Source organism: Zea mays, chromosome 8 (genome assembly GCF_902167145.1).
Source record: "Zea mays cultivar B73 chromosome 8, Zm-B73-REFERENCE-NAM-5.0, whole genome shotgun sequence".
Taxonomy (NCBI): Eukaryota; Viridiplantae; Streptophyta; class Magnoliopsida; order Poales; family Poaceae; genus Zea; species Zea mays.
Genome location: NC_050103.1, coordinates 153,079,850 through 153,103,141, shown reverse-complemented (window position 1 = coordinate 153,103,141; position 23,292 = coordinate 153,079,850). Strand labels below are relative to the sequence as shown.

The window sequence follows — 23,292 nt, the reverse complement described above, 5'->3', positions numbered from 1 at the left end:
CCCAATGCTGAGAACTGAGAAGTTTGCGTTTACTTCATTGCTGAAGGGTTCAGTTAGGTTTCAACTAATCAAACTTTTAAGCAGAAAGAAGAGAGCACACAAATGCTACTTTCCAAGGATAAGAAAATCTTCAGTGTAATGATTAACACGGCTCACTCACATAGAAGCATGGAATTAAACATCCATTCAGTATAAACTCAACTTTTCATGCAACGAATTCAAATCTACAAACTCACCTCCCGGTGGCCTTTTCTCCCTTGAAAATTTTTCCAAACCATCCCAGTTTCCAACTGTGGCTAAAGCGCACGTTTTAAGCCAGTACCACCTCTTATCAGGAACCTGTGTAGAAACAGGACCATCAGAAAGACTAAAATACAACATTGACTGAACAGGTCCACATGTTTCGAGGTCATTTGAATACCTTGAATTCGGACTTCACTCTGAGTGCAGCACGCTCGTTTCCCATTGCAATACAGGTTTTTATTGTATCACTAACACTAGAACCCACAAATATTGGCTGCTTTGTGGAAACTTCAAGTTCATGCTGTGATCTGGAATGAAGAAACAGAGTGCTGAGAGCAGCCATAGCATCGCGAGGTTTGAAACAACATTTTTTTCTCGAATACGTAGGAGAGCTGTGCATCATTATATTAAAAGAAGAGGGGAAAAGGCCTGGAGCCTGGAACAAACAAGATAAACACAACACACACCGGACGCATACACACCATACACACACCGGATGCACACACCACTCCAACACCACAACAAACAAAGAGGCTAAAACCTTCCTCTAACTAGGATCAAAAAGAGTACGCATGTTCTTGGCACCTTCCAAAAACCAAAGCTGCAGCTCATCTCTGAATCCATCCTCTAAGATAGTAAGGCAGGGCCGAGCTCCAATCAAAGACACCTATTTCTAAGCTTCCAAAGGCTCCAAGCTCCAAGGATGACAACACTATTAAAGCCCTTTCTTTTGCTTTTAGGAATCCTAGACGAAGCTTTCCTCCACCATTCAGCAAAACAGGAATCTCTTCTCTTAGGAACCACAATAGAAAGACCAATTGGAGCTAAAGATATGCTGCACAGTTTCATCTTTTTGGTTACAAAGAACACAATTTTCAGGATAATCAAGTCGTCTCTTTTGTAGTCAGCGAATTTGCAGAGATCAGTTCATAGTGAGAAGATTAGGAATTCCAAGGCTTCCCAAATCAATAGTCCTAGTGACTTTATCCCAAGCTATAAGACAATTGTCTCCTCTAGCCTCCTTTCTTCCTTTAGACAAAAAAAATCATTCTGATTTTGTCAATGGCTTTGATAACCCATTTAGGAACATTGAGAGCAATAAGCAGGTAAACTGGGATGGCAGAGAGGACAGATTTAATTAGAGTAATTCTCCCAGATAAGTTTAAAAATCAACTTTCCATCCTGGAAGTGCAACAGACAACTAGACTGTTTCATCAACAAAGATTATCTCGGTTGCTCCTCAAGCTTGACATCACCAAGGCCTTTGACTCGGTCTCCTGGCCCTTTTTAATTGATGTCATGCAGCAGATTGGGTTTGGACAGATCTGGAGGGACATGGTTTGTGGTCTTCTTGCTTCATCCACCACACAAGTCATGCTCAACGGGTTTCCTGGTCAACAAATTCAGCATAGAAGGGGGCTTAGACAAGGGGATCCACTGTCACCAATGCTGTTCATATTGGTCATGGATGTTCTTGGACACTTATTTATAAAGGCAGAAGAGGCAGGTTTATTGCAGCAGCTTGCAGCAAGAAGACAACTTCACAGAGTATCCATTTATGCAGATGATGTAGCCCTCTTCTTACACCCTACGGTGGATGAAATCTCCATCACTCTTGATATCTTGCAGCTTTTTGGCAGTGCCTCTGGTCTCAAAACTAATGTGCAGATATCCAATGTCTACCCCATACAGTGTTCAGAAGAAACTATCTTGGAAGTCCAAAGTATGCTACCGTGTGAGGTCGCAGTTTTTCCTTGCAAGTACTTGGGACTTCCTCTTTCCTTGCACAAGCTGTCCAAGCAACAGTTCCAGCCGTATGTTGATAAATTTGCTGACCAACTACCTAATTGGAAAGCTGATTTGATGACCAGAGCAGGCAGGAGAATACTAGTGCAACATGTGCTCACAGGTATGACTGTGTACCTGGCTATGGCAATTGATATACCCCACTGGGCAGTTGATGCTATAGATAAAATAAGAAAGGGTTTTCTTTGGAGAGGAAGAAAAGAAGCTAAAGGGGGCCATTGTTTGGTGGCTTGGGGCAAGGTGTGTCGCCCACTTCAGCTTGGTGGACTGGGTATCTCGAGTCTACCGGAACTTGGATGGGCCCTCAGGATGCGATGGCTGTGGCTACATAAAACTGACTCTAGAAGACCTTGGACAGGGCTTCCTATTCAGGTCCCAAGTAAAGCCAGAGCGTTCTTCAGTAAAGTCCTTATCTCGGTGGTAGGTAATGGACATAATACCCTCTTCTGGTCTGATAACTGGTTGCAAGGCAAAAGCATCTCGACCATTGCCCCGAGCCTATTTTCTGTAATCCCAAAGAAGATAGCTAAGAGTAGAACGGTCTATGAGGCCTTGTCAAACAACAGATGGATTTATGATATTCGAGGTGGTCTAACTGTGGGAGTTCTGGCAGATTATTTCAAGCTCTGGGACTGTCTCTCTGGTTTGGAGCTGCACCCCCTCATTGAAGACAGACACATATTTAGCATAGCCCCAGATGGAAAGTATTCAGCAAAGGCAGCTTACAAGGGTCTCTTCCTGGGATCATGTGCATTTGGACACTACAAGAGGGTTTGGAAATCTTGGGCTCCATCTAAATGCCATTTCTTCCTCTGGCTGGTGGCCCAAAACAGGTGCTGGACTGCTGACAGATTAGCAAAAAGGGGGCTCAATCATCCTAGCAGTTGTCCATTGTGTGATCAGGAACCTGAAACTATTAATCACCTGCTGGTCTCATGTGTGTTTGCAAGACTTTTCTGGTATAATCTGCTCAGAAAGTTCGGGTTGGATATCTTGGCCCCCCAGCCGGGCCTGACTTCCTTCCTGGATTGGTGGGAGATGATTTCTGAAACTGTTCAGGGAATGGTCCAGAAAGGTCTGAATTCACTGATCTCTTTGGGGGCCTGGATGATCTGGAACCACCGTAACAAATGCGTTTTTGATGGACAAACTCCCTGTCTCCCCTCTATCCTTCGGCAGGCTGATGATGAGAGAAGACTGTGGGCATTAGCTGGGGCCAAGGGCCTTTCTTTTTTGGCAGCTTCCTTAACAAATGGCTGAATCCTGCTGTTTCTATTTTAGTAGTTTTTTGAGTCTGGCTTTATTGGACTCTTTCACTTATAGGAGGTTCTGGCCTCCGTAAGGAGCTTATTGTTTGTAACCTGGTCTATTTTAGACCTTTTTTCCTCTTCTTAATATATTTTAAGGCGCAGTTCCCCTGCGCTTTCGAGAAAAAAAAAAAAGCTTATCAGCAGTTTTCTTAATCCAAGGTGACATCCCAAAGTTTGGACAGCCAACTCAAGAATTTCATTGTCACACACACCGAATTGGGTAGGAAAAACTTTTATGCAAATTAGCTTGGATACCAGAGGCAACACCAAAACCCCTCAAAATTTCTCTGACCACCTCTAAGTCTTCAGTATCTGTCTTGACAAAGACAGCAACACCATCCGTGAACATTGAGAGAAAGCTGGAGTGGTTGACCTTAAAACCCTAAACCCTGGACCGGCACATGATAGCCCCGCCATCACCAAGTTTTTCAGAAAAATCTGCAAGAGGTCTGATGCTCTACTACCAACTCCAAGACCCCCCCCCCTGGTGGCTACATCCAAGCCTGGAGTGCAGGCCCCCAGACGCAGCAGGCGTATTGCTGGTATTGGAGTCGAGTTTGACTTGCACAAAGAGAAATCCAAGCCTGCCAGGAGAGCTATGGTGGCCCTTAAATGCATATCAGAAAATGAAGAAATCAGCAATGTAACCTTACATGAATATGCTGCATTATTCAATCGTTGTCTGAACCAGGTCCAGGTGGAGGCCCTCTCTGCCTTGTTCGGCTGGACACTCCCTGCCGACCTGAAGAGTTAGTGCTCAGGTGACATCTTTTGATTGTGGTTGTTTGCTGGGGTTGTTTGATGGATCCTTCTAAAATTCTGATATGGAATGTTAGAGGACTGAATTCCTCTATTAGACAAGATGCTGTAAAGAGACCTTTTAGATTCCTTTCATGTGGATGTAGTCTGTTGCCAAGAAACAAAAATGCAGCAGATTACTCGTAGAGATATCCTCTCCATTCTGGGAGTTGAGTTTTCGGACTTTGTTTTCCTGCCTTCGATGGGTGCCAGTGGAGGATTTCTTGTAGCTTGGAAGAGGAATGTTGGTCACACAGGGTTAACAAGAATAGATGATCATTGTGTTTCTGTTCAATTCTGTAAAAATGATGGCACATCCTGGTGGTTAACTTGTGTTTATGGGCCTCAGTCAGATGCAGATAAAATTCTTTTCCTCCAGGAGATTAAGGAAATCAGAGTTGCTTGTGCTGGACCTTGGGTCATTGCTGGAGACTTCAACCTTATTTATAATGCTTCAGATAAAAACAACACAAATCTGAACATGGCAATGATGTCTAGATTCAGGTCAGCTATTAATGATCTGGCATTAAAGGAAATCCAATTGCATGCAGGAAATATACTTGGTCAAATCAGCATGCTAATCCTGTGTTGGTCAAGCTGGACAGAGTTTTTTGCTCTTCTGATTGGGAGGCTATTTTCCCAAATGTGTTGCTTCAAAGTTCTGCTTCTCAGGCTTCTGACCACTGCCCCCTACTCTTGGGGCTCCATGATAATTCATTTGGGAAAAACGGTTCCACTTTGAAGCATTTTGGCCAAAAATTGATGGGTTTCTTGATACTGTACAGTCTGCCTGGGACTCTGTGGGTAGTTCGCCTTGCCCCTTTGTGACCTTGGATAGAAAGCTCAAAGAGACCTCAAGAAGGCTGCACAGCTGGAGTGATAAGAAAGTGGGTCATGTTGCCTCTCAGTTGGCACTTGCAAAGGAGCTCCTCCATAAATTTGAAACTGCCCAAGATCACATAATGCTTTCACCGGCTGAGAATTGGCTCAAAAATAAGCTCAAGATGCAATCCTTGCTGCTGGCCTCCTTTAAAAGAACTATGGACAGGCTGAGATCAAGAATAAGTTGGCTGAAGGAAGGAGATGCTAATACCAAATACTTTCATATGCATGCAAGGCATAGAAAGAGGAAAAATTTGGTGACTAAACTTAAGGATGGGGATAACATCTTGACCAGTCATCATGAGAAAGCTGGAGTGGTTGACCTTTTTTACTCAAAACTTATTGGTCATGAGGTTGAAAGGGATAGATCCATCAACCTTGAAGCTCTCGAGCTTCCGGTGCATGACCTTGCTGATCTAGAGCTACCTGTTTCTGAACTGGAAATCTGGGAAACCATCAAGACCATACCTTCTGACAAGGCCACAGGTCCTGATGGTTTCACTGGAAGGTTCTATAAAGTTTGTTGGAATATCATTAAACAAGAGGTGATGAATGTTGTGGCAGCTTTATGGAACAGAAACTCCTTAAATTTGAGCAAACTTAATAGTGCTTATATCACTATGGTTCCTAAAGTGGAGGGGGCTGATCAGGTCAAGGATTTCAGACCAATTAGTCTGGTTCACATCTTTGCCAAATTAGTCACCAAAATTCTTGCCAACAGATTGGGAAAAAAGTTAAATAATATGGTTTCTCCGATTCAAAGTGCTTTCATCAAAGGCAGGTTTATCCAGGACAATTTTATGCTTGTTCAACAAACTGCAAGACTTTTTCATTCTCAAAGCAAGGCACGGCTCCTTTTTAAGTTGGATATAACTAAAGCCTTTGACTCTATTTCCTGGCCTTTCTTGATTGAAGTTATGAAGCAGATGGGTTTTGGAGATTTTTGGAGAGATATCATTTGTGGGCTTTTTGGTTCTTCCTCTACCCAGGTTCTCTTAAATGGCTGCCCCGGAAAAAAATTCAGCATAGAAGGGGACTCAGGCAGGGAGATCACCTATCCACAATACTTTTCATTCTTGTCATGGATGTCCTGGGTCTGCTTTTCTCTAGGGCTGAGGAAGCTGGATTACTTCAACAGCTATGTTTGAGGAAAAAACTTCAGAGAATTTCAATTTATGCAGATGATGTAGCTTTGTTCCTGCATCCCACTCATTCGGACATCTCCATTACTCTGGATATTCTTGAATTGGTTGGGGATGTCTCTGGACTTCATAATAACACCCATAAATCCAATATCTACCCTATAAGGTGCTCTGATGAGATTATCTTGGATGTCCAGCATATGTTGCCTTGTGACATTGCCTCCTTCCCCTGCAAATATTTGGGCCTCCCTCTATCTCTGCACAGATTATCCAACCAACAACTCTGGCACTTGGTGGATAAGATTGCTAATAGATTACCTAACTGGAAGGCTGACTTGTTAAATAGGGCAGGGATAAGAATTCTAGTACAACAAGTTCTCACTAGGATGTCTGTTCATACTGCTATGGCCATTGATTTCCCTATGTGGGTCATTAAGGAAATTTACAAAATAAGGAAAGGTTTCTTATGGAGAGGCAGAAGAGAGGTTAAAGGGGGGCATTGCATGATATCTGGCATCGAGCTACAGCCGGAGGTTGACGACAAGCATACTTTCAGTATTGCCTCAAATGGTGTGTACTCAGCCAAAACAGCATATGAAGGACTGTTCCTAGGATCTGTGACATTTGAACATTATAAAAGAATCTGGAAGTCCTGGGCCTTGCCAAAATGTCGTTTCTTCCTTTGGTTGGTGGCCCATAAGAGATGTTGGACAACTGATAGATTGGCAAAGCGAGGCCTAAATCATCCTGAGAAATGTCTGCTATGTGACCAAGAGGAAGAAAATATAGACCACCTCCTTGTGCAATGTTCCTTCTCCCGAGAATTCTGGTACCTTTTACTCAGGAAATTTGGTCTTCATTCTCTTGCACCACAGCCGACTGCAAACTCCTTCCTGGGATGGTGGGAAGTGGTGGGAGGAGCAGTACATGGTCTCACAAAAAAGGGCCTTAACTCTCTCATCATTCTGGGAGCTTGGACTTTATGGAATCATCGAAATAAATGCATTTTTGATGGCTGCAACCCAAGTATGTCTTCAAGTCTCAGAGCTGCTGATGATGAAAGAAGAAGATGGGAAGTGGCTGGTGCAAAAGGCCTCACACATCTGGCTGCACCCTTGGTAGAGCCTTAGGAAGATTTGAGTAGTTTGATTTTTTGATCCCCTTATGGATCTATATTTGTATGCCTGTTTCTGGCCTCCGTAAGGAGGACTGTAAACCTTTTTGTTTTGTTTTGTTTTTTCTATTCCTCTGCTTAATATATAATGGGGCGCAGTTCTCCTGCGCGTTCGAGAAAAAAATTGCATGGTGGCTTGGGGAAAAGTGTGTAGACCCTTGAATTTAGGAGGTCTAGGAATTTCCAGCCTCACTGAACTCTGTTGGGCCCTTAGGTTGAAATGGCTATGGCTGAAAAGGACCGACCCTACCCGTCCCTGGAATAATCTTCCTGTTCAGGTCCCAAGCAAAGCTAAAGCCTTCTTCTCTTCTGTGCTTGTCACAGAAATTGGTGATGGTGCTAACACTTTTTCCTGGAGTGACAAGTGGATTAATGCCAGAAGTGTATCTGATATTGCTCCAAGGCTCCTCTTAACTGTTCCAAAAAGAATTGCTTCTAAAAGAACTGTTAGTGAGGCACTAACTAATAGAAGATGGGTCTGATATCAAAGGTGCCTTGACCTTGGGAGCTCTGGTAGATTACCTACATCTTTGGAATGCCATAACTGATGTCGTGTTGCAGTCTAATTCTGAAGATAAGCACATCTTTTCAATTGCTCCTAATGGACAGTATTCTGCAAGCTCGGCTTATAATGGTTTTTTCACTGGTTCTGTTGCTTTTGATCATTATAAAATGGTTTGGAAATTTTGGGCACCTCCTAAGTGTCGGTTCTTCCTTTGGCTGGTGGCTCATAATAGGTGCTGGACTGCAGACAGACTGCAAAAAAGAGGACTGAATCATCCTCCTAGATGCCCTCTTTGTGACCAGGAGCCTGAAACCATCAACCATCTTTTGGTTTCTTGTACCTTTTCCAGTACATTACTTTTAGGTCTCGTTTGTTTCCTTTCATTTTAAGGAATTGGAATCTTACTAATGGAATAGGCTAATTTTTTAGAATGTGACATTCCACCACTTTCCAAAGTTATCATATAAGCCTATCTCAAATTCATGGGGTGAGAGATGGAAATTGATTCTATAGATTTACATGCTATGTTTCCGATGTACAACTTATAACACACTATTCTATTTGCTTTGTTATAACATAAATATAGTATATAACTATCTCTCTCATATGATTTATAATAATATACAAATATCTTACATATATAAATATATGAACTTAATTAGTTTTGTCTAAATTAATTATTAAAATGGAATTCAATTCCAACGAAACAAACGGGGCCTTAGGAAATTTGGTCTCCACAGTCTTGCCCCTCTTCAGGATGACACAAACTTCTTGCAGTGATGGAAACGTATTGTTGTTAATGTGTCAGACATGACTAAGGGAGTGAACTCTCTTCTGATTCTCGGAGCCTGGATGATCTGGAAGTTCAGAAACAGAGTGGTGTTTGATGGGATCCCCCCAGTATCACTATGATTTTAGATGCCACTACCGAGGAAAGGGAGAAATGGATGGTTGCAGGAGCTAAGGGTCTTTCCTCTCTAGCTGCTCCCAGTACCATTGTCTGAGAAATGTTGTATCTTTTAGTTGTGCATGGATTGTTTTCTTTATGCTTGTTTTTGGCCTCCATAAGGAGGTCCTGTAATCGGGTCCTTTCTGGCCCTTTTCTTCCTTCCTACTTAATATAATGAGGCGCAGTCCTCCTGCGTTTTTCGAGGAAAAATGCCTAGGAAGGACTCCTTTAGGTATTTCGGATCGATGCTACAAAGAGATGGAGATATTGATGAAGATGTTAGCCATAGAATCAAAGCAGTGTGGATGAAATGGCATCAAGCATATAGTGTTCTATATGACAGGATAGTACCACAGAAGCTAAAAGGCAATTTTTATAGGACTATGATTAGACCTACTATTTTGTATGGGACAAAATGTTGACCTATAAAAAGACGACATGTTCAACAGATAAGTGTTGCATTGGATTTGTGGCCATACAATAAGAGATCAAATCCGGAATGATGATATATGTGATAGGCTAAGGGGGCACTAATTGAAGAAAAGCTTGTCCAACATTGGTTGAGATAGTTTGGACATGTCCAAAGAAGACCTCCAATTGCACAAATGCATAGTGGGATTCTAAGGCGTGAATGAGAAGAGAGGAAGAGGAAGACCAAAGTCGACATGGAAAGAGGCAGTAAAATGAGACTTGAAAGGATGGGATATACCCAAAGATTTAGCCTTGAATAGAAGTGCATGAAAAACATATATCCATGTGCTCGAACCATGACTAGTGGGTTCTATTGGGTTTTTAATTCTAGCATACCCCAACTTGCTTGGGATAAAAGGCTTTATTATTGTTGTTGTTGTTGTTGTCGTTGTCGTCGTGGTGGTGCTGATTGAATTGATAAACACTATCTCAAATAAACTGAGACATGCAATTCCATAATATGATCTAGTTGCATCACAAGATTTAGATTTTTCATGTAACTAATCACGCATTAACCTTGCTCAGAACCAAATTACTGTAAATTTTCATCATTTGAATGCCAACAAAGCAGCAATAGTATACTTATTAGGATATGTATCTATCAGGATCAATCAGAGCCTGATTAGCAATTGATTGTAATCCCCTAGATTGGCTAGTTGCCTTGTATAGACTAGGATTACCTTCTATCTATAGCCTAGGTCTGTTTCCTTGTACAGGGAATAGCCTTCCTTACATGTACCTTCCATGCATGCCTATTGGCTATATATGACAGGCTCCCCACCCTCAATGGGGGTGTGGTGATTCAATCCATTCTTCCCTCTTTCTACATGGTATCAGCTCTCTAGATCCTGCGCCCATCTCCCTGTTGTGCGCAGCGCCAACTCCTCCCTGCTGCACCGCACCTCCTCGCCCTGGTCACCATGACCGACGCCACCACTCCTGCCCCCGCTGTGATTGTCGCCCCCTATGCGACGATCAATGTCAAGAACCACATCCCGGTGACTCTTGAACTGGCAAAACCCAACTTCAACCAGTGGGAACCATTCTTCACCTCTCTCTGTGGAAAATTCGCTCTCCTCTCGCATATCGACGGACTGCAGGAAGCCCGTCCCACAGATCCTTCTTGGGGCATCGCCGATGCCTGCGTCCGCAGCTGGCTTCTCGGCTCGGCTGGGCCCGACGTCATCGGCCTCGCCGCGGCTCCAAACCAGACTGTGCGCGAGCTCTGGGTCGCCATCAAGCGCCTCTTCGAGGCCAACAAGGCTCCACGCGCCATCTTCCTAAGCCACGAGTTTCACTCGATGACTCAGGGCGACTCCTCCATCAATGACTATGCCCAGCGTATGAAGGCCACCGCCGACGCGCTCCGTGATGTCGGTCACACCATCACCGACGCGGAGCTCGTCCTCAACCTCCTCCGCGGCCTCAACCCACGTTTCGCCAGCACCGCCGACAACATTGCCGACTCCCACCCGCTGCCGGACTTCGCCACCACTCGCGAGAAGCTCGTGCTGAAGGAACTCTGCCTCGCCAATGAAGGCACGGTTGCGGCCCAGACGGCACTCCACGCATCGTGCGGTACCAACTGCCGCACCACCCCACCACCAACGGTGGCGGCTCCACTGCCAGTAGACAGGGCGGTCACGGCAGTAGCTCCAGCAGCGGCGGCAACCCAGGTGGTGGCGGCGGCCGCTGGAAGAAGAAGGGCAAGGGCGTCCCTCACTCTGGCGGCGGTCCCAGGTTCCCAGCCGCCCCCTGGTACTGCTACCCCCCTTGGACCGCCGGGGTTCATCAGCAGCCCTGGCGCCCGCCGGCGCCAACCCCTGCCTGGCGCAGTCCTGGCATCCTCGACCCCTTCACTCAGGCTCAGGCGCACACTGCGCTCGCCCCTGTTCAGTCCCCCGACAACCCTGCTCCACCTATGGCAGCGCAGGGCGGTTGGGATCAGGCTGGCCTCATCGCCGCACTGAATCAGATGTCCCTCCAGGGGTCCTCCCCTTGGGTCCTCGACACTGGCACCACAGCTCACATGTCTTCTTCGGCTGGTATACTCCTGTCCCACCTCCCCCCTCCTTCATTCGGCATCACCGTTGGAAATGGCACCACCATACCCATCACCTGCCGTGGCACATCTACACTATCCTCCCCCACCTCTACCTATCGTCTTAACAATGTTCTAGTTGCACCTACACTTGTGCGCAATCTTTTATCTGTTCGTCAATTCACTCGTGACAACTCTTGTTCAATTGAATTTGACGCTTATGGTTTTTCTGTCAAGGACAAACAGACGGGGCACGTGACTCTTCGCTGCAATAGTGGTGGCGACCTCTACACCTACCCCTCCACCACAACTCCCTCCTGCAGCCTCGCCACCACGTCGTCTCTGTGGCATCATCGCCTCGGCCACCCTGGTCCCTCCAGCCTCGCCAAACTTCGAAGCATGTCGGTCATTTCCTTCAATAAAAGCTCGCCATGCCTCTGCCATGCCTGTCAACTTGGCAAGCATGTGTGCCTTCCATTTAGTCACTCGACATCTGTTACTCATGCTCCGCTTGATTTACTTCACTGCGATGTATGGACATCTCCCGTGCTAAGCAATTCTGGGTTCAAGTATTACCTTATTATACTCGATGATTATTCCCATTACTGCTGGTCCTTCCCACTTCGTCACAAATCTGAGGTGCACCGCCACATGATTGAATTCATTGCATACGCTCAGACCCAGTTTAGTACCACACCTAAATCCTTCCAAGCCGATAATGGGACCGAGTTTGTCAACCGCTCCACCACTTCCTTCCTTGCTAGCCACGGCATCACTCTCCGCCTTTCCTGCCCCTATACCTCACCACAAAACGGCAAGGCCGAACGCATGCTCCGCACTACCAACAACACCATCCGCACCATGCTGCTCCATGCGTCCATGCCACCTCCATACTGGGCTGAAGCCCTCACAACAGCAACATACCTCCTCAATAGGCGCCCCTCCTCCTCCATACAAAACCAAATACCTTACCAAATTCTTCACGGCATACTCCCTGATTACGCTTCCCTTCGCATCTTCGGATGCCTCTGCTATCCGAACCTCACTGCCACCTCCCCTCACAAACTCGCCCCTCAATCCACTCCTTGTGTCTTCCTCGGATACCCATCCTCTCACAAGGGCTATCGCTGCCTTGACATGTCCACTCGCCGCATCATTATCTCGCGCCATGTTATTTTTGATGAGTCCGTGTTCCCATTCTCGGCTGCACCATCGGCGGCCTCCATGCCGTCGTCACTTGATTTTCTGATGCAGGACCTCACCTCCTCGACGGCTCCTGCAAACACCCATCCGTCGCTCGCTGCCAGCAGCGAGGATGATCTCCAGGTGTTCCTGGACCCGGCCATACTTCAGCTCGGCCCCCGGGTTCACCCTGCGGGCGGGCCACAACTGGGCGCTCATGGGCCCCAAGTGGGGCAGCCGGCGGCTCCCCCGACTGATGGTCAGCGCTCCGGCAACACCTACACCCGCCGCGCCCAGCCTCCAGCAGCACCGGTCACCGCAGAGGTGGCCCCTGTGGCTGCTGCACCTTCAGCGCCAACAGCAGCTGCACCAACTTTGCCACCAGCGGCTCCAGCAGCTCGGCTCCTCTCTACTGCAGCGAACCGGCCTGTGACACGCTCACAGACCGGCTCCCTTCGCCCTGTCCAGCGCTTCGGCTTCTCCGCCTCCGTCGCCTCGCCAATCCCGGCGAACTATCGCAGTGCCCTGGCCGATCTAAATTGGCGTGCTGCGATGGCGGACGAGTAGAAGGCATTGATCGACAACGGCACTTGGCGCCTCGTACCCCGGTCGCCTAGTGCGAACATTGTCACTGGCAAGTGGCTGTTCAAACACAAGCTCCACTCCGACGGCTCCCTCGCCCGGCACAAGGCACGCTGGGTCGTTCGTGGCTTCTCCCAGGAGGAAGGCGTCGACTACGACGAAACATTCAGCCCGGTCGTCAAGCCGGCCACGATCCGCACCGTCCTCAGCATTGCTGCGTCCCGAGACTGGCCCATCCGGCAGCTCGACGTGAAGAATGCCTTCCTCCACGGCAACCTCGAGGAGACTGTCTACTGCGAGCAGCCGAAAGGATTCATCGACCCCGCTGCACCTAACTCTGTCTGTCTGTTGCAGAAGTCCCTGTATGGGCTTAAGCAGGCACCACGCGCTTGGAATCAGCGCTTCTCCAGCTTCATTCGCAGTATTGGCTTCACCACCTCCAAAACGGATGCCTCCTTGTTCATCTACAAGAATGGAGACGCCATGGCCTACCTCCTCCTCTACGTTGACGACATCATCATCACTGCATCATCGTCGGCTCTTCAGCACGTCACCTCCCGCCTATCGTCGGAATTTGCCATGACGGACCTCGGGGATCTTCACCACTTCCTCGGCATCTCGACGGGACAGCAGTGGGCTGTTCCTCTCCCAGCGGCAGTACGCCGTTGATCTTCTCCAGCGCGCTGGCATGTCTGAATGCCACCCGACAGCTACTCCGGTGGATGCCCGGACCAAGTTGTCTGCCTCCGAGGGCGCTCCAGTCGCCAACCCCTCGGAATACCGGAGCCTCGCTGGTGCTCTCCAGTACCTCACTCTGACCAGGCCGGACCTGGCCTATGCTGTCCAGCAAGTCTGCCTCTTCATGCACGACCCTCGCGAGCCGCATCGTGCGCTAATCAAGCGCATCCTGCGCTATGTCAAGGGCTCCCTGTCCGCAGGTCTGCACTTGGGACCTGGCGCCGTTGATCAGCTCACAGCCTACTCTGATGCCGACTGGGCCGGCTGCCCCGACACGCGTCGCTCCACCTCCGGCTTCTGCGTCTACCTCGGCGACAATCTGGTGTCATGGTCGTCCAAACGTCAGACGACTGTCTCTCGCTCCAGCGCCGAAGCAGAGTACCGTGCTGTGGCCCATGCTGTTGCTGAGTGCTGCTGGCTGCGTCAGCTTCTACATGAGCTGCACATCTTCATCCCGCGTGCGACCGTGGTCTACTGTGACAATGTGAGCGCTGTGTACATGGCAGCCAACCCAGTCCATCACCGCCGCACGAAGCACATCGAAATCGACATTCACTTCGTCCGTGAGAAGGTAGCTTTGGGGCAGTTCCGTGTTCTTCATGTTCCGTCTACACACCAGTTCGCCGACATCATGACCAAGGGACTGCCCGTACAGCTCTTCACTGAATTTCGGAACAGTCTTTGCGTCCGTGATCCTCCCGCTCAGACTGCGGGCGGGTATTAGGATATGTATCTATCAGGATCAATCAGAGCCTGATTAGCAATTGATTGTAATCCCCTAGATTGGCTAGCTGCCTTGTATAGACTAGGATTACCTTCTATCTATAGCCTAGGTCTGTTTCCTTGTACAAGGAATAGCCTTCCTTACATGTACCTTCCATGCATGCCTATTGGCTATATATGACAGGCTCCCCACCCTCAATGGGGGTGTGGTGATTCAATCCATTCTTCCCTCTTTCTACAATACTCACATGACAAATTTGGCATCATAATCATAATAAAGCATCAAATACCTTAGCAATTTGGCATGCTCTTCAGAAGCTTTGGACTCAAAAACATGTTCCTTGGTTTCAGCAAAAAGTCTATGGGCCTGCTCAATGAGCCTCACTTGTGGACCATGGAGAGGAGACCCCTTGCTTGCCATGGGGTTCTTCTCCAATTCCCATGATTCCTTCAACAAAAGAAAGGCGGCATCCTGGAAGTGTTCTCAATAGTTTAGGCAAGTGATTTGTGAGGCAAAGTAATTTTAATCTTCCTGCACTTGTGAGACATTAAAAAATATCTGGTACATCTACCAGCAGATCTTGTTAAAGAATTCTACATGATGACGGAATTAACTGCTACAGTGTATGTGTAAAAAAGCAGAACAGCATGCCAGCAAGTACTGAACTGCAAACAATTTCAAGGACAGCGTCCATGATATATAACAACCAACAAATCGTTATGTATGCAACCTACTTGAAGTCTCCCAGTCGATAAAAAGAAGTCCTTCAATTCTTCATGCTTAGAATGTCTGCAAGCAAACTAGAGGCTTTCAACTATATGCAAGAAAATTTATAGAGTTCAGGTAGCAACCACGAACCAAAAATATGTATCACCTTGCATATGCCATAAACAAATCTCTAGCCACAGGCCTTGCATTTATAACACCAAAAAAATCCAAAGGAGCTTTCTGTAAAATAAGATAATTGTTACATAACATTAACAATGATACAGAAGCTAAAGAGGGATACTTCCAAAATTTAGATACATCGTAAGTCAAAGGATTAAAGGTGGCAAATTAGCAATTAATCATTCTTGATGTTGGATCCTTGAAAAATTACTAATAAATTTAAATTGGAAATATCAATACCTTAAAGAGGATATAGGAGATTTACCTTCTCTACAGCTACCTTCTGCCAAATATGGAATAGCACAAGGTACACAAGATCGGTATCGCCACTTTCAATTGCCTTTGATAATGCTTTGTCTTGTTCATCGATGCTGAGCAACAAGGGGATCTGTTAAGGTGAAAAAAGTTAGATGATTTTAAATGCATGGTTCTTTCCTGCTAGATATGAACTAACACCTTCCCTTTTCTTTCAAGCATGCTAGGTTTTCCAGTAACTACTAAAGAAGATCTCATATCCTACAGTCATGACCTACTGGCATTTAGAAAGATACTCCCTCCATTGACGTTTTGGCTTCTCTAGATGCATATCTTTTTCTATGCACCTAGATGTATATACTGTCTAGATACATAGTAACATCATTGTATCTAGAAAAAACAAAATGAATTATAATTTGGAACGGAGTGCAACACAAAACCATCTTAGTTATTCTAGGCTCAGAATCTCACTCAGGCAAGTCAACCATCAACCTAATTGAGTATAATTACTTCTACAGAAGGTTCGCATTATCAGAACTACTAGTTTATTTACTACTCCCTACATTCCAAATTGTAAGTCGTTCTGTTTTTTCTAGGTACATAGCTATTGCTTTGCACCTAGATATACATTATGTCTAGATACATGTTAAAACTTATATATATCTTAAAAAGCCAGAACGGCTTACAATTTGGTAAGGAGGGAACACATCCTAATAAGATCACTTCCACCAGTTAATCAGAAAGACACTGTAGAGTTGGCTAGACAATTTCATGTATGGTGCCAATACCTCAATATGTATATAATTAAGACAAATTCACTGAAGAAACCACATCTTTACTTTTTTAACACACCTTTTTTCATTAAACTTTACTGGAGAATATTGTATTTATGCCAATCATATATGCCTGAGTCACAAACACAGGAGCAAACTTGCCTGCTTAGAGGACTGTGACTCATGATCAACGAGCATTGCAGCCAACCTTCGTCGACCACTGTTATCTGCATGAGCTGCCACTGCAGCATATGATATCCCTTTACATAGCCTGAGCTGCGACAGAAAGAACATGTAATGATGTAAAATAAGGAGACATAATTGCAGTAGATGTGCGTTACCAGGTACTAATATCAAGTATAAGCCTGGTGTGACTTCGGCAAACACAAACCTTATCAAGCAGACCATCAAGAAGGACTGTATCTGGAAGAGTTGTTGATGCTGTTATCTTCTCACATGCCCAATGCATTATCACAACCTCCTATGAAAGGTTTAAGGTATAAATGGAAATAATATTGCTTTACCAAGTAATTTATCGTAAACCAGTGAACATTCCACCCTACTTTACAATATCGAGTTGGATTAAGTGAACCGATTTTTCTGAAAGTAACCTTGTTGTACATATGACAAGTAACTTAGAACAAAAATATGTAATGCTAGAACCTAACAGTGCCAACTTGCACTTCTATGTTTATATATATGCCAAAGGGAAACGGCAGTGTTTGCCCACAGCAAAGTAGATTTTTCCAATTAAAAAATGAAAGAGAAGAGAAGGGCGGACCCGGTGCAGTGATGAGAGCTGTCTCACTGAGTCACCAGGTCGCGGGTTCAAAGCAGCCTCTCCTCTTGCAGGAGAAAGGCTTGCCTCAGTTTATCCCTTCCTCAGACCCCACTCATGTGGGAGCTTCTGGCACTAGTTATGCCCCTTTAAAAATGAAAGAGAAGAAAAAAAGATGTTACCGGGTTCAGGTTAAGGTACTCAGAGATGCGAAGGGCCAAAAGGTGCTGATTAGCATTAATGAGACGTCCAATGAGCACCGATGTAGTAAGCAGCTAAAGAGAACAGCTATATCAATATACAGCAGGTAGCAATGATAATATGAGGTTCACCAAAGAATACAAAGGGTAACACAAACCTTGTACTGATGAATGGTCAGTGGCATCCCAATCTCAGGATCACGAACAGCATTTAGAACTCTCAACATTTTGCACATTTCTTGAAAGCGTTCATGTGGAAATCGACTGCCAAAGCCAACTGGGTATCAATGCCAAGTTCAAATATCAGCAATAAACTATTCTATACAGAGGAATAGCAGTACTCAAAAATAACAACTACAAGTAAAGTAATTGTCAAAGATATTGGTTAGTATAGCTCCAAACTTTGGTGGAATAAAATAATTGAGTTGAGTTATATAACAGTTACATACTGCAGCATGAGGTACCATACTAGCATGCAGCACTACAGCAGTTGCTGTTAGCCAGAAAGCATATGCTCAACTGGTCAACAAAGTTAGGGTCAGAAAAGAGCAATGTTATTTATGATCTGTTTGAGGTAATTTTTAAATTAGAGCCTTCCATAATCTTGACAAAAAAAAGCAAGCTACCACATAGCCAATAAGACAAAAACAATGGTATTGTAGCAGGAAAAACACCCAGTGTCTCCTAAACAAAATGTTTCCCCTGGATATTTCGAAGCAAAAGTCAACTACTCAGCTATCTTCTCATATGATTGTTTTGTTTTTCAACGCCTAACTATTGTTGCATTTCTATTCAAGATCAGATTTGGCTGAAAACCAAATAGTAGAACTAAAAGAAATCTATAAAGCATCACCCCTTTGTCTGCACCTATATGGGGGCTTGCCCAACTTCCCAGCGTTTAAAATCAGGAACCTCACTTGGCAACCTTCTTAGGAACTAATTGCACAAATTTGATGATATGTGGCAGTTCACATGAGTTCGACGATTAGTAGCCTGAACTCATAAAACTGCTTCACATGTTTACTCCAGTTGAGAGGATTAACTGTTTAGTATTGTTGCACAGTCAACTAATCGTTAGGCTTAAGGATGCAGCTTCTTCAAAAACTTTGTGGACCAAACCTTGGACTTGCAGAACTAAATTATACAACAAGTATTGGAGAACAAGCTCACATATAACTTTCTCTTGCATTGTTACTCTGAGTCTTTGACCAACCTGGTGATCCCATCTACTTGTACATACTCCTGTCCCAGAAAACATGTCACTCTAGGATTTAAAATTTGTTCCACAAAACACGTCATTGTGGTTTGTGGACAGCTAGTGGGGCCATCTGCATTAATTCCATCACTGATGCATGTGTGGGTAATCATATGATTTGCTTCTTTTCCTATGGAGTAGATCATGAATGTGTGTAGTTAACTAGGGAAGGTTGCATCCTTTCCCATTAAGTAGTGTGGCAAAGGGACCACAGGGGGGAGAAGAGATCCCCTGGGCTTTGTTACAAGGTGTCATGCTTCAAACATGGGTGCAATGAGAGTTTCAAATTCAATGACTCCTGGAGCTCAACACTCTAACCAGTTCACTGCAGGAATCTTGGCTAGTGTGGCAAACAATACAGAATAACTAAAATAATTAGGGGCAGGTAGGTAAATTATCTCGAACAGTAATCTTTCTTAGAATTGCCAGAGTGACATGTTTTTACTTTTTTGGGGATGAAGGGAGTACTTGGCAGGGTATAGATACTTAGAGCAAATTTTCTGCTGCATGAATATACTCTACATGTTACCAGAAAATAGACACTTGAAAGAAATAGTGGTCCTATACTTTATCTAAAACCACTGAATGTGTACCACAATACCAATCAAGTATACAAAGTATTCTCCAACAACAATTAATAAAATTAGTAAGGTAGAAAAAAGAAAAAAAACAATCAAACATGATGACTGACAAATATAAGCAAATTAATATTACTAATAAAGTGCTCAAATATAGCATCCTAAAGGCACAAAAGAGAACCTGCAGAAAGCTAGGCCATATGTAGCAGCTCTCAGCAATGTGCGCTGGCGTGAAACATCAAACTCATGGCCAGCAGCGTCGATGCAAGCCTCAATTGCCTCAGGCAATGAAGATGATATTAATTGATAGTTGTCATAAGCCTGCAAGTGTGAAATATTGTTAATGTCTTGTTCACAAGATAAGATGAGATTAATGTCCCAAATGACTACAAGTATTCCTATGGTACTCGTCTACTTGAGATATTGACAAACTTTGATATAATTTGCATGTAGCATGTGTGGAAGACCATAAGGTGAAGCATAAACAAACAGGTCAAGCTAATAAGCTATACTACAGATACATATGCTATCAAGCTGAAAATATGATATGTAGAATCATTAACATTGTACACAGTTAACACCACCTGCATTGCTACCAACTAACTTGCGTGATAAACTTTGATGTGCTGGTCTACCATTGAAAACCAATTTCAACTATGAGTAAAAAGACAAGTGAACAATGAGTAGATAAATGTGTCAGGGAAGGAAGTCATTTCCCAATCTGTTTAGTATTTTGTGTCGGAATAGCCATCAAGGCCAAACCAGTTGGTAGTCCATATTTTGAGGCAATATAAATTGGTTTCTTCCTGTTTTATTCTGTTTTTCAATGACCTTGTGTGTGAGAACATAAAAAAGGTCAAAGAAGAATATTCTCTTGATAATAACAGAAATTAAAAACCGAGGCATTTCCTAACTTCTTTTCAGTGTATCTAGAACAACTTAGAATTGTATCACAACCTAGCTCATACAATATGCATTTAGTGGATAAAATGTAGCATGCAGAAGGTCCTAATCACTAAGCCAGTAACAAGTGTCTAGATGTATCCTAGTACTCTTATAAGACAAACAAAGTACAAGGTGAAATGATGTTTACCTCCACCCATAATTTATTCACATGGGAAAAGGAGCTAAAAAAGTTCCTTGAATTATAGAAAGTACCTTTGCACTTTGCCTGTCATAGTGATCACGAGCATCATACAGTAATGCCGCTGGGGACATGCTTCCAATGCCAAAAATTGACGTGGTAGAGTCTGAGACTCGGTGTAGAAATTCCATACTTGAGTTAGATAGGATCCTTACACCATCGCACTCAGGAATCAGTTTTATGGGTTCATCATAATTGTATTGGACAGGATCTCCATTTGGACCAACCATCAAAAGCACTTCAGGCCAGTAGACGAGTACACTGTCTAGTCCACACCAAGCTATTTGCTCTGGTGGCAATGCAGACTACAAGATAGCCAAAAAAAGGCAGTTAAATGATGAACAAATGTACAAGACAGTGCTAAAAACAACATAAAGGGCAGAAACGTATCTAACCTAGAGTACAATTCAGTAACTATTTCTCTATTGATTAAAATGCACAGATATAGTTCAAAATGAAGGCTAGGGCAAAAGAAAAAAAACCAAAAGAGAAGAGAAAAGTTCCAAGTAAAGTTATATTTCTCTTTTGTTAGGGATCTGTTAGGTGCTAGGTATGAATGTGGCACCGACCACCTACATGCTCTATTCTAGAGCAGAAGTGGGGATTTGGGAACTAAGAATTCAAGTGGTAGCAATAAACACAATGTTCATCATAGACAGAACTATTTGCTTACTTAAGTCTCCAACAGTGACCAATCGACAAGAGACGTAACTAAAACTGTTGCTTCTCAGACACAAGACTGTGAAGCATAAATTAGCCAAAAAAAACACATTCAGTGCCATTTTTATGTAGGACAAATCATCAATCAGAACCTCCCAAACCATTCATTCAGCTAAATGGCTTGATAATTATCTAATTTCAGAGTTTGATCTAGCAATTCATGCTTGGAGGCTCAACAAAAGCACCGAGTAAGCTCAGACATTGACAGCACAGTGCAGTAGAGCTAAATAACTTACTTCGCACTCATACTCGAATATGATCCTAGAGAAATCGGTGGGAATAACGAGAAGGCGACCATCATGTGCAAATGCTGCGAGGAGCTTGCCATTGGGTGAAACTGCCATCTTCTGCACGGGTCCAATCTCCAGCTCTTCCCCAAGCACTTGTACGCCATCCTCGTCAACCGCAATGACCCGGTCGCCAACAGCAAGCAGCACTTCTGGGCTCCCTGACATGACAAACTGTGCCTCCACCACGGCCATACACAGAACATGTTCCTCATCACCGATGCCTGGGTCGGCGAGGTGACGGGGGTGAGGATCGTCGACCTCGATGTCAGTGGCCACCACGACGCGGTTGTCTTCCGTGAGGATGGCTACACCGCCGCCCCAGAATAGAGCGTCGGCGACGCCGCCGGAGGCCGGCGGGAGCAGGGGAACGGGACTGGAGCAAGGGCTGGGTTGCAGATCGGGGAGGCGGAAGCGGAGGAGCGAGCCGTCGGAGAGAAGTGCGAGGAGGCTGAGGGAGCTGGAGAAACCGAGCGAGTGGAGGCGTGGGAGAAGGGGTGGCCAGGGCGCGGAGGCAATTGGGTGGCCGGAGGAGGAGAAGAGGAGGACGCGGCGGCGGGATGGCTCGGAGTGGAGCTGCACGATCTTAGAGTCGTCGCGGACGGCGGCGATCGGGCCTCCAAAGGGCGCGGCGGCGACGATGTGGGTGGACAGGTCAAGGCGACCGATCACAGCACCGCTGACGCCGGAGGAGGACGAGGTCGCGCCGGCCGCGGCTGGGGTGGACCATGGGAGAGGTGAGTAGAGTGTGAGCCGGCGGTAGAAGCGATCGGAGAGGAGATCCCACTCTGCCGCAATGGATACGGAGGAGGACATCGCCGGGCAGACGTGGGGTCGGTCGCCGACGGCGAGGCGAGGCGAGGCAGGAGCGCGGCGGGGTCGCCGGGCTGGGTGAAAGAGGTGGACTCGGGGTCGGGGCGGGCCTCGAGTTACGACGGGTTTGGCGCTGACATGTGGGAACCGGGCGTGACCACTGACCAGGCCTAGTGCCACACGTCAGTGACTCAATGGTAGGAGGTAACTGCATGATCTCGTTGCCGACGAGGCTAGTCCACCATCTTTTATTTACCATTGTTTCGTTTTACTCTTAATACATGTGGACCGAGTGAAATTAAATGGATTTAAATTCTAAATAAATAAAAATATTTCGTAATTTTTCAATCATATTTAATCTATATAGGATAGAAATAATCGAACATGGTTTTACTGTGTGTTTTCATTTATAGCTGACTATAGTGTATAAAATATACTGTTATACTAGTATCATGCTTGCGACGGTACACAATCACGAAAGTAAAGAGTTTAAAACATAAATAATCTTTTTGTTTTTTTATTTGTCGTGATATAGTTCAAAAATGAATTAATGAACGATAAATATTTAACAACAGAGATAGTATATTTTTTAGAGTATGAACACTATTAAATATGGAAATACATACCATGACCAAATTTGTATTTTGTGATTCTAGCCTCTGAGAGAATAGTTGGAACAAAATAAGAGTCCTCTTCATTAGACAATAAATAATCCGAGTAAGCATAAACCTTTTCTAGTTCACCTAAATGGTCCGATGTTTTATCCTTGTACACTTGCACTTGATCAACAAAGACGACGATAACTCATCCAAGATATTCTAAATAGAGATGGCAATGGGTACGCGCGACCCGATATCGATGGATATTTACTCCATTAGGGTATGTATGTGGGCTAAATATTCTACTCGTGGGTCTGCCCAATGGGTAAACGGGTATTAGAACGTTTCGCCTTCACCCATACTCGTTAACCTGTGGGTATAAAATACCCAATATAAACTTAGCCCAAGCATGAACTTGGACTTTAGTCATCCATCTTTTTACTATTTAATAACCT

At 45.0% G+C, this 23,292-nt stretch overlaps 1 protein-coding gene across 2 annotated transcripts in view; it reads right to left on the bottom strand.

The window, feature by feature from the left end:
• LOC103636149 (protein VACUOLELESS1) overlaps positions 1 to 22,458 on the bottom strand; it is a 30,940-nt gene extending 8,482 nt beyond the window's left edge. The window contains exons 1-13 of one of the 2 annotated variants that reach the window (XM_008658504.3): positions 21,375 to 22,458; positions 20,433 to 20,723; positions 19,456 to 19,595; positions 17,600 to 17,705; positions 17,424 to 17,516; positions 16,855 to 16,944; positions 16,626 to 16,739; positions 15,701 to 15,823; positions 15,422 to 15,495; positions 15,282 to 15,336; positions 14,837 to 15,018; positions 422 to 551; positions 237 to 339 (exon numbers count right to left, since the gene is read on the bottom strand). In XM_008658504.3, coding sequence (XP_008656726.1) covers positions 237 to 339; positions 422 to 551; positions 14,837 to 15,018; positions 15,282 to 15,336; positions 15,422 to 15,495; positions 15,701 to 15,823; positions 16,626 to 16,739; positions 16,855 to 16,944; positions 17,424 to 17,516; positions 17,600 to 17,705; positions 19,456 to 19,595; positions 20,433 to 20,723; positions 21,375 to 22,241 — 2,368 coding nt within the window. In that variant the 5' untranslated portion in view covers positions 22,242 to 22,458. The remainder of the gene's footprint in view (positions 1 to 236; positions 340 to 421; positions 552 to 14,836; positions 15,019 to 15,281; positions 15,337 to 15,421; positions 15,496 to 15,700; positions 15,824 to 16,625; positions 16,740 to 16,854; positions 16,945 to 17,423; positions 17,517 to 17,599; positions 17,706 to 19,455; positions 19,596 to 20,432; positions 20,724 to 21,374) is intronic. The other variant, XM_020542338.2, reaches the window with a different exon arrangement.
• Positions 22,459 to 23,292: the final 834 nt, after the last annotated feature.